At 40.7% G+C, this 14475-nt stretch overlaps 1 protein-coding gene across 2 annotated transcripts in view; it reads right to left on the bottom strand.

Annotated features, from left to right (window-relative positions):
• Nucleotides 1-390: 390 nt before the first annotated feature.
• The window catches only part of insrb (insulin receptor b), a 77892-nt gene continuing 63807 nt past the window's right edge, over nt 391-14475 (bottom strand). For both annotated transcript variants that reach the window (XM_041041031.1, XM_041041032.1), the window contains 12 exons: nt 13779-13917; nt 13469-13622; nt 13134-13282; nt 11611-11767; nt 11112-11208; nt 10834-10901; nt 10437-10666; nt 9656-9766; nt 9351-9513; nt 9071-9200; nt 8784-8918; nt 391-8643 (listed from right to left, as the gene is read on the bottom strand). In XM_041041031.1, the coding sequence (XP_040896965.1) occupies nt 8289-8643; nt 8784-8918; nt 9071-9200; nt 9351-9513; nt 9656-9766; nt 10437-10666; nt 10834-10901; nt 11112-11208; nt 11611-11767; nt 13134-13282; nt 13469-13622; nt 13779-13917 (1888 nt within the window). In that variant the 3' untranslated portion in view covers nt 391-8288. The remainder of the gene's footprint in view (nt 8644-8783; nt 8919-9070; nt 9201-9350; nt 9514-9655; nt 9767-10436; nt 10667-10833; nt 10902-11111; nt 11209-11610; nt 11768-13133; nt 13283-13468; nt 13623-13778; nt 13918-14475) is intronic.

Genomic DNA, 14475 nt, shown 5'->3' with positions numbered 1-14475 from the left:
GTTGCATCATTCTCAGTTGTAAGTGAAGCAGGTTGACCACAACAAGGTGCAGGTTCTGAATTTTGCACCGACTGTGAACATGCAGGCCAGGAACTGAAAGGTAAATGAAGGAGAAACACTGACCTCTCTCAACAAGTTGTGTCATCTGATCGTTTCAGGAGCCAGCAGTTAGAGGTCTGCGGCTGAACTATGATGCTGAAGTGCTGTAGTTATTTTTTCCTAAGCTCTCTGAGTGTATCTCAGTCTTCATCAGTGAAGTGACAACAATTATAATAGAGTTATATGTTGATATAGGTCAGTTACTGTTTCAAAGGTGACTTGCAATTCTGTGTCATATAATTTCTGCTTACTAGCCTCAGTCCATAGTTAAGAAGTGTGAGAAGACACATATTCTCCAATAATTTTATTCATAATTTTAATATAAACAGTTAATTGTTGAATAATTTACACACAGCAAGATTTTTATTTTCCATTTCATTGCAACATTTTCTGTACATGTCACTACTTGACTCTCCTTTGAAAACATAGAAAAAATAAATTGTCAAGCGTTCATTTAGTCATGGCACATTTTTGATCCTGTACAATATGCATGTATTTCTGTCTTGTGTGTATGTGTCTATGTGTATGTGTTGTGTTCAATATGTTGATATATGTGATACATAAAGATAATGGCACATTTGGATCCAGTGTGAGGGATGAAGCGATCTCTGTGGGTTGCGGGTTCAGGGGGGTTTGGACTGTACATACACACATATACACCTGCTGTCTGCATACGCACCGATGTCTCAACATAATGTACACACAACAACATATCCCAAAATTAATACATCAGCATATTCATCAGCAACAAAATGACATTAATAAAAAGGTATCCTGCAAGACTACACACAGCATTCTGGGGACCACCTATGTGCACCGAGGAGAGAAAGAGACTTGAAAGGACACACAGAGGAGGAAGAGGAGGACAAGGAGCAGCAAGACAAAGAAAGCTGTGGTAAAGACTTCAACTGAGGACAACACAGACACAACTCCACTAAACGACATACAGCACAGGGAACAGGATAGAGACAAATATAAGGTATTGGTGTGTAAACTGGAGCAGACCACTGGACCGACAGATGACTTCAAAGTCAAGAAGAGGCTGCTTTTCCTTAGATTTGTCCTCTAACAAACAGGGTCACCATTACCTGCAACGCCCCCACCGTCTGTCTGCAAACAGTGGCGTCTCTCTCCCTAATCAATAACACAAACATGAACAGTTCATCATCACACGACTGACAGACAGTACTTAATTCGTTTGCAGCTGAAGGTGTTTCTCCTTCACGCTCAGCTTCCTTGGGGAAACAGTTTGACATTTTGGGAAAGAAGCTTCTTAACTGTCTGGGAGGGACGCAAAGAGCAATACCAGTCTCATGTTTGTCCATTAAATTTAATACACAGCCAGCAGATGGTTAGCTTAGCTTAGCATAAAGAGTGGAAACAGGGGGAAACAGCTAGCCTGGCTCTATACATAGGTAACAAAATTACCTAAAAAAGAACCTAAAATACTTAATTAACATGTTATGTTTAATTTGCACATACAATTGGTACATAATGTCCCGTAAAATAGCAAATAGATGTTTTTACACTACTGTTTTTTACAGATTAACTAAACAGGCTTTAATATGTGTTCATTAGTGAAATTAAGAGTTGCTGGTAGGTGGATTTTGTTACCACTGGTTTACTGGTTTCCTCATTTCTAGTCTTTTTGCTAAGCTAAGTTAAGCTAACCAGCAGCTGGCAGTAGCTTAGCACAGCAGTATGAGAGTGATATGGAACTTCTCATCTACCTCTCAATTAGAAAGCAAATTAGCGTACATGTCCCAAAATGTCAAATTATTCCTTTAACACCTCCAGCTTTACAGTCTAAACTTAAAGATGTAAAGTTTTCTTTTTAGCTTATTCAGGATTTTATCACTCATGTTTCCCCTTCTTCAAAAGGATGTGCAGTGGTCTTTCCAGTTTCTCACATAAAAAAAAAACACACATACACACAAACACATTTGCAAACTAAACACGTCTCTTGTCAGAAACAATTCCATACAACATCTGTGATAGGTGATGTTTTTGTGACACAAGAAAGGCTTTATGGGTGACACGTTGCTGTGGCTATGTGGGGGTGGTTCAAATGCATGACCTCTTGTCGGCCAACATTCAGAACATGCATCGGATTAAGAGCAGGGTTCACTTCGAAACATTTCAGGCCACATATTGTTTATGTCTTTTTACAAAGGGTTAAGCCCTCAGACTGGAGTTGTGCTGCTCCTGTTAAAATACATCGACAGACTTGCTTTTTTTCTGTGTAGTGGGTTGTGTCATGAACAAAAAAAAAACAAAAAGAAAACAAACAAAAGAAATTCTATCTTTTTAAATTTAGAAAAAAGTTATATACACATTGATAACAATGTTAAATTCATAATGTACAAGAGTAGTAAAAGTTTACAGTCAGAAAAAGTAATTGTATTTGCCCTCCCTACTTTGGCTAAAAAAAATAGAAATCAACGTCTCTAAAATGTAATACTCTTTTCTTTTCTTTAAAACAAAACAATAATACATACAATGCTTTGTTCTCACCCTGCGCTGTGTCACTAGTATGCTCTGTCCAACCACATTTTAGGTCATCAGAGATCAACAAAACAAACCTAACCTTCCCTAAAATCAAGTGCTTTCGTTTTTCAGGAGCCAAGGTGATCTGCCGCTATTTACAGTTAAGAGCTTATTAATCAGTTCATCTTTTAAAAATTATGGAACAACCGAATGCATTTCAAATGGAAACCCCCCCAATTGTAATGCAATCACTTGTTCCTAAAAGTGGGTTTTTGCATGTGCTTTGGGGCGTCGCTGTCAAAACAGACTGATGAAAAGCAAAATCAGTGAGCATCAAATTATCAAGCGATCCGCTGGTATAGATAATTCATTTTCCATGCACAAAGCAAGCCAGAGCTTTAGCAGAGTAGAGACATAAGTTCAACATTTTTTTCTTTTCTTTTTTTTTGGTAAAAATCATCAGTCATATAATTCCAAATGGCATTATTTTTTTTCCCAAGAAACAGAACGCATAAAAACATAATTCATGTGTTTTCGTATCATGTTTGGGAGGTGGAAAATCCTCTTTAGTGATTGGTGGAGACAAGCCAGTCAGTGGCGGTTCTGCTCAAAGGGAAGGGGAGGGGGTATGGGTGGACTGGGTGGGAGGGGGTCAGGTGGGCCATTAGTCTGAGCAAGGCACTGTGGGTCGGGGCCCTGTTTGCTTTGCCACCCCTGACCTGCAACGCTCCCATCCAATCGCTAGAGGGCAGTCCAAACCACATCAAGTCAGAGAGAGAGAGAGAGAGGAGGATTCCTGATTATCCTCAAAAGGGGAAGAAAAAAATTTGTATTTATGAAAAGGGTGTTTGGGTTTTTATTGTTGAAAACTTGTCCTTGGGCTTAACATCTCCATTTTGCTCTTTTTTTTTTTTTTTGCAAGGATGCTGAGAGAACTTGCACTTCAGTCAGAATAGATAAAAGGTAGGTAGGTAGCTCTTCTTCCTCCTCATCCTCTTTATCCTCCAACCACAAAGCATCAGGCCGCCTCCCTGAGACGAAAAGTTACAATCTAGATTTCATGTCTGTTAATAGTTCTTATGGCACACAGGATTGTCCCAGTCCAGCTTTTTTTTGTCCTTTGCAAAGGGGGAAGAGGGGGTCCTCCTCCTCAAAACTTTTTAACCAGCCCAGATGTCAGTGTCCTGATCAGCCACAACAGACCCAATCCATGGCATTGACAGAAAATAAAGGTTATCTCTTGATATTCACAGTAGAAAAAATATACATACAAAACAAAACAAAATCTGAACAGAGAAACAGACAAATGAACTGACAACGGCTGGAGGAGACGTGGGATGTGAACTGTTTTGACCACAAAGAGGCAAGTTGACAGACTGAAGAAGACGAAGAGGTGTAGGGTTCTCTGCCAGATAAAAAGGAAATAGACACAATAAAGCTACCTTGCTTCTTTTAGCGCCCAGGGGAAGCTGGGGGACTTTTATAAACTGTAATAGTCAAAAGGATAGACTGTCCATAAATCCAATTTACTGTTTATCACATTTAACACGTGCTAGGGGTAAAATTATTAGGAATAATACCTGAATAACTTGAAAGTGTGTTCTAAAAAGCTACAACAATGACTTAAAATGAGACCTAAAATAAAAATCTAAAAGCAAAGAAACAGACAAAAAGGGCCAAAATATGATGGGCAGCGCTCCCAACAATATCCATATACTGCAGGAGTCTAAAAAAACTTTCCCCGGGACACAAGAAGAAGACAAAACTGTGAAAACAAAGAGGCAGAGGGATTTAATAGACCACAGTGGAAAAGGAATTGATCAGCAGTGTTAGTAATGTATAAAAGTGATATTATTTGAAATGATGGGATATTGACAGGGATGATTTAGGCTCTTTAGACTGATTCCTCCATATGCACTGAGGTAGACTCAAACAACACAAAGACGACGACAATTACTCACTTACTAACTCACTAGCACTCCAGCAGCTCACCACCGGCTGCTCCTCCAGTACAATAACAAACTAGGCTTTTAAGTTACTTTCAAACACCTGAAAAATGCTCGACTAAAAAGCTGTGTTTTTCTTATACAATGACAATGATCATAATAAAATAAATATCTGGTATTTCAAAGATATGGGCACCATCTTAATTAAAAATTGCATATGCGTGTGAACACCACCACAAGATAAGCAACCTAGGTCAAGGTGGAGACGAGAGCCATGTCCAACTTCCATACTACATGCTAATTCTAACTGGGTTTTCAGTATGTAGTGTGTTTATGCTGGAAAATTAAGTACACTCAAAGATGTAAAGCAAACTGCTTGTTTACTGTTAAGTTCAGAGAGTAGTATTAGTACGTAGCGTGGAACTGTGACACAGCTAAGGTCCTCCATTTTTCTGTCACGCAACCGAAGGGCATCAGATTTTTTTTATTTTTTTATATCTTTTTATTCTGCTTTTATTTTCCAAACTAGGTCACAGATATTTACAAAGTAAAAAAAGCCAAAGATTGTAACTCCTCAGAATAATAACTAAAATTTACATCATAACCTCAGGCCTAACCTACATCATAACAGACTCTGGCCAATCCACAGTGTCACCGCTAAAGCACTGGGTGAACTTTAGTGTTTAAACCTTATGCTGGCAACAAGCTGAAACAAAAAATAATAATACTAATAAAAAAAACTGCTCCAAAGACTTCTACTTCTCTTCTAGCAAAGAATAAAATTGTAAGCCTACAAACACAAATGTAGATACAGCTTTGATTTCTATGTCTCTCCTGCCTCATGAGAAAAAATACAGAGAGCATAGAGGCCTGTGTGTGTGTGTGTGTTATACTAGCCAATATACCTAGCCTGGACGTGGCTCTGGGTTTGAGAAGGCACTGGTAAAATATGGAGGCAGCTATGCTTTCTCTGACTCCGTGGGTTCTTGTTGTTGACAGAGAGCTGCCAACACTTTGGCTATACTATAAGTGCTGAATGCTGTTCGGCCAAATTGGCAACCACACTGGTCTGAGCGTCCAGAAAAAAAGTTCATCTCAACTTGTCTGCTGACTATCGCCTCCCACGTCATCAACTGATGTTGTTAGAGCGTGAGAGAAGAGTGTTAACAGAGGATCTACTGTGGCCTTTGGATTCTAAACAAAAAAAAAAAAAAGCCGTGGTGAAGTTGTGATTTGAAGAGACACAATGAAGGGTCAGTAATGACTTTGCTTTGTGTAAGGGTACAGCTGAAGGGAATGTTTCTGATTCCCAGCAGGAGGGACAGAAAATTTTAGCAAATTTCTCATTGAATGAATGTTTAGCAAATTCTGTTTGCCACGGAATATCTCTAGCAATCAATTATTAAGAAGGAAAAAAAGGCCTTTCTTGTGTGCACTGATGGGGTGTGGTGATGGTACCAGCTTTGCCAGCAGGCAGGGAAAACAGAGAGCATGAGAGAACGAGCCGTTCCAACTAAATCCTGGAATGTCAGACCTGAGTGAAATAGCTGCTGCACACCGTGTCCTGACTGCCTAACTGCATGTGATAGCAGAGAGAATAATAGGATTAACAATCACTCACACTCCCTCTCTCAGACACACTGAAAGATAGAGAGACAGAGACACACTGCCCCCCCCTTCTGCTACCTGCTGTGGACTCTGAATACACTTGGAACTTTCCATATTTCTCTCCAGCTCTCGACCACAAAACGTGGAAATTTCCACCAGCCTGATTCTGAGCAGCGAGCTCTGCAGCCAATGGGAAACCTCAGGAAGACTGAGGAGGGAGAGTGTGCAGGAGGTGTGTGTTTGTGTGTGTGGTGCAGAGCAAACCTAAAAGAACAACAATGAGAGGGGGACTGAATTTGATTGAATTTGAATTTGATAAAGCCTTCCATCTCACACTGAGGTCCTGAACTGTGCCAGATCTCAGGTCAAACAGGAAGGGAAGGATACTGCTTTTTAAAAGTCTGAGGACGTTTGGGGCCAGTCATCCACCTTTCCTGCATTTAGATGAGAGCTGGTGTTAATTCCCACCCTGCTCTGACCCAAGCAGCAAAGACACAACTGAAAAGCCATTAGTGTTACGCTAACATAAGGAAGTACAATCACTGAGGCGAGACAAGCTCTCGACATGCTCTCTAACCTCACTGACAATTAACACTGACAACCAGAACAATCACATGAAAGACATAATAAACCTGTGATCGAACACATACAGACTCAACTCAAGACTACAACTCCAGCGTGATCTGACCAGAGAAAGACAGCAGACACGGACACATCAGGTGCACTTCAACCTAGAAAGACCTCATTCCCCTTTTCGATAAAGCTTTTTTTTTGGTTATTCCATTGTTGTTTTATTCTGTTTCTTTTTTTTTTTTGTCGTCGTCATTGTTGTTGTAGTAGTTAAGTTGCCACCGAATATTGACAGCTCTCAGTGGGAACGAGGTTTATTAAAAAAAAAAAAAAAGATGCAGTGAGTTGACAATATTTCGGGGCTTTCGCCTTTCCCATACAGATGTGGAGAATATTTTGAGGGATTGCTGGAGGCCTAAGACACAGAGAGCACTGATCGTAGATTAGTGTGATTTCTGGGGCTATAAAAATAAGGAAAAAAAACCTGGCAAAACAAAATACTAGCAAAGCTCCTGATGAATAACCTTACAAGTATGAACTATTTACAAAAACATCAGTATGTCACATATTATATATAAAATACTGGTATATAAATACCAATATTCTATATATACTAGATATATATTATATATATTTGCATATTTCTATGCCCACTAAAATATATCAAAGCAGCAGCTATTGGTCAGTCTGAGGAACTCTTTTGTCCAATTCTTAACTGTTTAAATATCCTTCAGCCATATAGTGAGGACACAGAAATAAAACTGGGAGAGAAAGGAAGAGAAAGACAGAAAGAGAAGAGAAAAAAAAACAATAAAAGCAAATAAATTAAAACTATTCACCAAACACCCGATGAATCTGTGTGTAGTTTGGAATTCTGCAGTACCAAGAGGAAAAACAAAAACAACAAAAAGAAAACATTTCTCTAGGAATAGATGATTTGTTCTAGGATCAAGTCTTTGCAAGCCATCCCACCGTTCCAAACTGATTAAGTCATTGTTCAAAAGGAAATTAGTGTAAGCGCAGATAGACACTTCTCTTTGTTTATAGGCCACAAATAAAAAGGCCACTATCTGAGGAAAAGATTTCACTTGGAGAAAAAAACAGAAAAAAAAACAAAGCACAGAAAAGTGGAAATGCTGATTTGGTGGGGGACAACAGGAGGGACAAGTCTTGAGGACGTTGAGCATAAGCAGCCTTCTTGGTTGTCTAAGGTTTGTTGTGTTCACAGTTTTTTTTTTCTCTCTCTGTTTCCATCACGATGAGTCTTGGAAACGTGGCAATAGTGAAAAACGATAGATAGGTAATCTGGTAATCGACAATCCAATGTGTTGTGGAGGAAGTTAAAAAAAGTGTTACACCATGTTTGCATCCCTTGCTTGCCTGTGTTTGGCAGCCATGAGGAAGAAAATAAAAAGTCCTGAGATCTGTGTCTTTTTAGAAGTACTTCTCCAAGAATAAGAAAATCATTAGAAAATGATGAGAGGAACATGAAGGATACAGAAAAATGGACTGGAAGAGAAAGAAGGATGGGAAAGGAGTAGGGAAGGTTAAACAAGTTCGTTTAGGAAACAGGAAATGTTAGGAGGGGCTGGATCTGGGCAGCGATAAGATTCGTCCGTTTTTCTTGCCACCGTTCATGTGTGTGTAGGGGACATGTTCCTCATAGTTCCCCCTGAGGGCCACCGAGGGCCCGCTGTCCCTGCCTAAGCTCTCCTCTCTCTGCGAGTATGAAGACGGGTCCAGGGGGATGCTTTCCATGTTGTCCAGGTCCAGGTCAAACTCCTCTGTCTCGGGGACTTTGTTCTCCTCGCTATAGAAGAAAGAGACCTCCTGGAAAGACGGGTGCAGGTCGTCCCGCAGCATCTCGATGATCTCGTGGAACGTCGGCCGCATTTTGGGGTTGTACTGCCAGCACATCTGCATTAGGTTGTGCCTGGGAGGGAGGATTGGATATCAAAAAATTCAAAACTTGAGACAAGTTTTCTATCAGCCTCAGACTAAGACAAGAGCAGCAATCTTACATGCAGCTGTAGGTAGGAAGAAATGACTATTTGACAGTGTGTATTAACTCACATTCTCTCAGGGCAGTTCTCTGGCCGGTCTAGGTATCCTCCATCCATGACAAACTTTAGAACCTGTTCATTGGATAAACCCTGGTAAGGCTGCTCTGCTAACGTACTGATCTCCCACAGCACAACGCCAAATGACCTGCAGAAACACAAACACAAACACACACACACACACACACACACACACACACACACACACACACACACACACAAAGGCAAATGTGATCAAATGCACCAGGAATGAAATCAGGGTTGCAAAGACTGTACAAGAACTGCTAAAGTGAGCCTTACCAGCAGTCAGAGTGGGCAGTGAAGACTCCGTCCTTCAGAGACTCTGGAGCCATCCACCTGACAGGAAGCAGGCCCTTCCCTCCTTTGCGGTAGTAGTCGGTCTCATAGATGTCTCGTGTCATGCCAAAGTCTATGAGAAAGAGAGAGAGCTCAATACGCCTGAACTGTAAGCACAGTAAAACGTTAACCAGCTGAAAATTACACTCTGTGACGACTCAATACTCAATTCCATTGTAACACAGAACTAACAACAAGAAAAAACAAACACAAGCTACAGTACCTCCAATCTTGACAGTGAAGTCCTCTGCCACCATGCAGTTCCGGGCTGCCAGGTCTCTGTGGACAAACTTCTTGGCATTGAGGTAGGCCATGCCGTCTGCAATTTCTGCAGCCATCTGGATCATCTCCTTGAGTGTGGGTGGTGGACGGCCTGATGGGTTGTTCTACAAAACAAACACACAAAAATACATTCATGCAGTCTGTCAGTGACAAGTGGACATATCAGAACTGAGCTTCCTTTAGCTGTAATGGTTAATGCCACTCGGGTGGGGTTTTGCAGAGATGGGATCTCTCTGGGAGACTTACCTCAGAGTCTGGCCTGAGACTCCGCAAGTAGCTCTTCAGGTCGCCGTGGGTCATCAGCTCCATCACTACCAGGGTGGGCTGAGCTCTGGACACCACACCTAGCAGACGTACCTACACAGAGAAAAATAAAGAAAAACACACTCGTGGTCATACATATGCAAACGCAACAGGATCATGTTAACTTATCCAAGGAGATTTGGTCACTTAAATTTGGGGCACTTCATATAAAAGGACTGAAATCGCTGCTCATCCCCAAATGTGGATGTTAACACACCTTCACATTTAAGATCAAAGTTAGATAAGATATCCTAAATGACTTCCCCTTTAGGAGAACCATTTCTGTTGCCACCACCAGGCAGCAGACATGACAACATGTAAAAAAAACATCACGATGTCAATGCTCTCTTCATTAGGGGGACAATAGTATGAAAGCCTGCCCACGTCTCAACATGATTTTCCCAGCTGACAACACAACATATGGCAAATTAATTGATGCTTAGTATGTTGTTCAAAAAAACAGTGATGGCTGGCACAGTTGCTTACCAAGTGTAAACATTTGTTTTGGGAGTCAAATTGTGTGTCAATATGGCAGCATCAACACAACAAGTGAATCATGATTCAGTGAGTCATACATGTTCATGCTGGTTTCTGAATAATGACATAACACTGTAATATACTGTAATTCACACGTATATTGATAGCTGCTTCAGTGTCCCTGTTAGTCAGTAATCAAGCTGAGAGGAAAACAGTTTGAAAAGCTTTTTTGCAAAGCTTGTCGTACCACGTGGTGACAACTGAAGGCCTTCATGACAGAGGCTTCGTTGAGGAACTCGATCCTCTCCCGCAGGCTGGCCGATTCATTGACCGTCTTGACCGCTACGCGTGTCTCTGGGTCTCCTTTGACGATGTCCTTGGCTATTCCCTCGTACACCATGCCAAAGGATCCCTGACCCAGCTCTCTGAGCACCGTGATCTTCTCCCGGGGCACCTCCCACTCATCAGGAACATACACTACACAAAACAGACGCAAATTAGCATTTTGATTAAGTGAAGCAGTATCTATGTTCATGAATATAGTTACAACGATTTCACACAGGCTATCATCTGAGGATACGCAGAAAAAGCAAAATGTGTTTTACTTCTTAATCTTGGTCATTTTATTAAGATGCTTGTCTTACCATCGTTAGCGCTGATGTACTCAGGGTTTGAGGAGGCGATAAGAGGTCCTGTTGGGCCTTCTGTTTGCCTGTAACACAAACACAGAATGCATAAGAGACACTGAAAACTCTAATAAGATATGAACTTTCTCCTGTAAGCCTTGACCCTATTGCTTCTGTCTTGTTTATTTAAACAAAACAAGCACCATTCCCTATTTGATGTGATAGAGTGTTATTTGGACAGCTTGTGTCCCACAGAGGATCCATCTGATAAGAAGCCTGCCACTCAAAGCTCTTACCTCTTCTTAAAGACCCAAAAAACTCCACCTCCCACAAACAGCAGCAGGATGAAGCAGATGACTGGGCCAATTACAATCCAAATTAAACCTGGGTCCGCTGTAATAAACACAGAAATCAGTAGTCAGTTCACTTGGGGGTTTGCACTATATGAAAAACAGAACTGCAATAAAGAATAATAATGTGTAAAATAATAATAATAGAGCTGAAAGAGGTCTTGGCTATTAAATATCGTACAGTTTTTCTGGAACAATAAAGAATTTCCACAAAATTCTGTATATTTTCCACATTTCTGTCCAATAAAATTAAAAATGAAATAAGATTTTTTTTTTCTAAACAAAACATACTTTGTTTAAAGTTTTGAAGTGAAAAGCTTGTTGGACTTTAACCAGCATAGAGTAAATGTGTAAGCAGGTACGAATTTCCAGATGCATCTGAGTAATACATGATTGTCAATACAGGTGAGCTCAGGTAAGTCAGAGATACAGCCTCCAGACTTACGGTTGGGCATGAAGAAGTAAATGGTATCTGTAAAAGAGCCATTTCCTGCCAGGGAGGTGGCGCGGACTCTCACGCTGTAGTTTCCAGGCTGCACAAGCGAAAGCTTTGTGCCACCTGACTTGAGGTAGGCCGGCCGTGACACGCAAGCTGTGTGAACCTGGAAGAACAAAAAAGCACTTTGGTATTAGGAACCACGAGGGATGATGACAACAGCTAATAACAGCTGACAACTGAATTTAATACAACTAGGAAATAACACATTGGATACACTTAAAATCAAAAATCTCAGACAACAAGAATAAATTCATAGACTGTTGGAAATACTAAATATACATTAGCACATTAGCAATACACAACAGCACGGTCATGCTTTTTTAGTGCACTTACATCTGAAACACAATTTTTCGTTTAAATATTTTATTGTATTAACAATTTTATATTGAAAGTCCAAAATTTACAGTCCCCAATGCTCAATGAAAACTTAAATTAAACATATATATATATATATATATATATATATATATATATATATATATATATATATATATATATATATATATATATACATATTTTTAGTGACATGTCAATGAAGAAAGCCTACATACTGGGTTTTATTATTCATATCTTTGAGCATATATGCTAATTAAAAGGGCAGTCAGAGGTCTGCCTTGAAGACATGTTAATATTTGCTATGATTCACCGTATGTGTTTAGTCTGGGTGTATGCCAGAACTGTGCAGAAAAACAAACAAATAATCTGAACCTCTGACATGCTCTGAACATCCAGATCAGTTTGTTTTCACTGCAGGGTGTGTTAGTCAGTGGTGTGTTTTCAGTGCAGCTTAGTGCACTGGAGATGTCGTCTGAGATCACTCCATCCCTGCCACTGCATTCTAGTCTTCCTGCCTGCCTCTGTCACTATGGTAACAGAGCTGCTACTGGCTCCTAGGGTCAGGCAGTGCAGCAATGAATAGCAATGAGAGATGAATTCACACATTTACAGCAAGTAAACAACAACAACACACACAATCACACACACAATCACACACACACATACACAGACACACATTTTGACACTCACACTGTCACAGACAAGCATTTATGGGCACAAACACACAGAAATAATAATATGCAAACACACGCAGCAGAAGACGTCAACACACACAGTGGTAGCACTGGGAATTTGTCAACAAATATTTCCTTTGTTCCTCTCTCCATATAAGGAACAAACAGAATTTGAGTAGATACAGCCAACGTCTCCTTTCCTACCTGCATCTACTCCCTAGTCTTCCCAGATTACTCCCTCTTCTCTCTGCATTTCTTCTCACCTTTATCCATGTTTTCTTGAGCACCTGTCTCCCCTTTAAGCCCTGTATTTCTCCTTCCTACAGTGTATATCAAGATAATTTCTGCTGGCTCTTTCCCACCCTCACCTCCGCCTCCTTCAGTTTATGAAAAAAGAACCATGACCCCTCCTTCCCCCAAATTTTCCCCCCAAAAAGTCAGGCAATGACTGATGCTGACCTCTGTGTCCCCAACCTTCCTGTAGAACACCTCGTACAGGATGATGAGGCCATTAGGGGAGCGGGGTGCATTCCATTTGATCAACACATAGGGAGGCTCAGCTGTCACTATCTCATGGGTCACAGGGCCTGGGATGTCGTCTGCTTTTTCTGTAGGTACCAGACAAAAAGAATAAACATTTAACACATATACAGTATAAAACAATGTGTTTCTACACTGTTTTTAGTGTGGGCAATTAGACTGACTGACTTATAACCTTCTTGAAAGTAGGGTAGGATAGGATCGGCTGCATTCGTTTAAGATACTGTAGGTTACCTATTTGTATGTGTTCTTACCCTCTGGCATGGTTCGGGCACTGACATAAGTAGCCATGCTGCAGCGTTTCAGGTCTGTCGGATGGTTGCAGGCCATAATCTCTATCTTATAACTGGTAAAATGGTGCAGGTTGGAGATGACTGTTGACTCCTTTGAGAACACCTTCAGCTCCACCTGAATAGAAAAGATGAATAATCTGATATAAAGTCTCTTTACAAAAGATACAGTATTAAAGTTAGAGACCGACGAAATTAATTGCATTATTTAACAATAAGATCTTTTTCAGAGATAATAATTTGTATGGTATACAAAATATAAAGTGTTTGAGACCTTGGATCCTTCCTCATCCTCGTCATTATCTCCAGGGGTGGCTTTGGTGGAGCCAAATGGCAGACTGGGGGCTGTAGTAAGGAAGTGAGGGGTTTGGGTGGTGTTGGCAACTCCCACTGAGCGTCGTCTACGCGATGGTCTGGAGCAACAGAGCGACAGGTAAGTCGGTTAGCAAATGTTAGGCAGAACGCAAACTGGAGAAAATAAGTCTTGAAGCTGTCATAGAAGTTATTTGTTGAAGATTCTACATGAGCCTCAGACAAGCCAAGATAAATGATCAACTCAAAGTCAGAAGCATTTCATGCGAATTAGACTCAGCAGATGGCAGACTGAGCAGTAGTGCGGAGGAGGCCAGCGAGGACCTCTGCTCACACTAACCTTTCCAGTGTGTGGCAAGTTTGACTGCATGACATTTATCCACTAATACCTCCTACTGGTTCGATGGAAAAGCTACCGACCCTCACCACTGGGTGGTGCCCATGAGTAAGGTCCACTTTACTCTCAGTGGTTGTCCATGTACGTCAGCCACACAGTACATGAACTCAAACCAAATGAAGACATAGAAGTAATGCAGTGTACCTTTGTGTAAAAATCAAGTCGAATCACTGTTTATGAATTTGAAAACTATCTTCTTTCCTTCAAAAATTGCCACCATTAAATGTCCTTGACTAAGGCACTTTATCTCAAGCTGGAGCCT

Source organism: Toxotes jaculatrix, chromosome 6, assembly GCF_017976425.1.
Source record: "Toxotes jaculatrix isolate fToxJac2 chromosome 6, fToxJac2.pri, whole genome shotgun sequence".
Lineage (NCBI taxonomy): Eukaryota > Metazoa > Chordata > Actinopteri > Toxotidae > Toxotes > Toxotes jaculatrix.
This window is presented reverse-complemented; position numbering and strand designations above follow the sequence as displayed.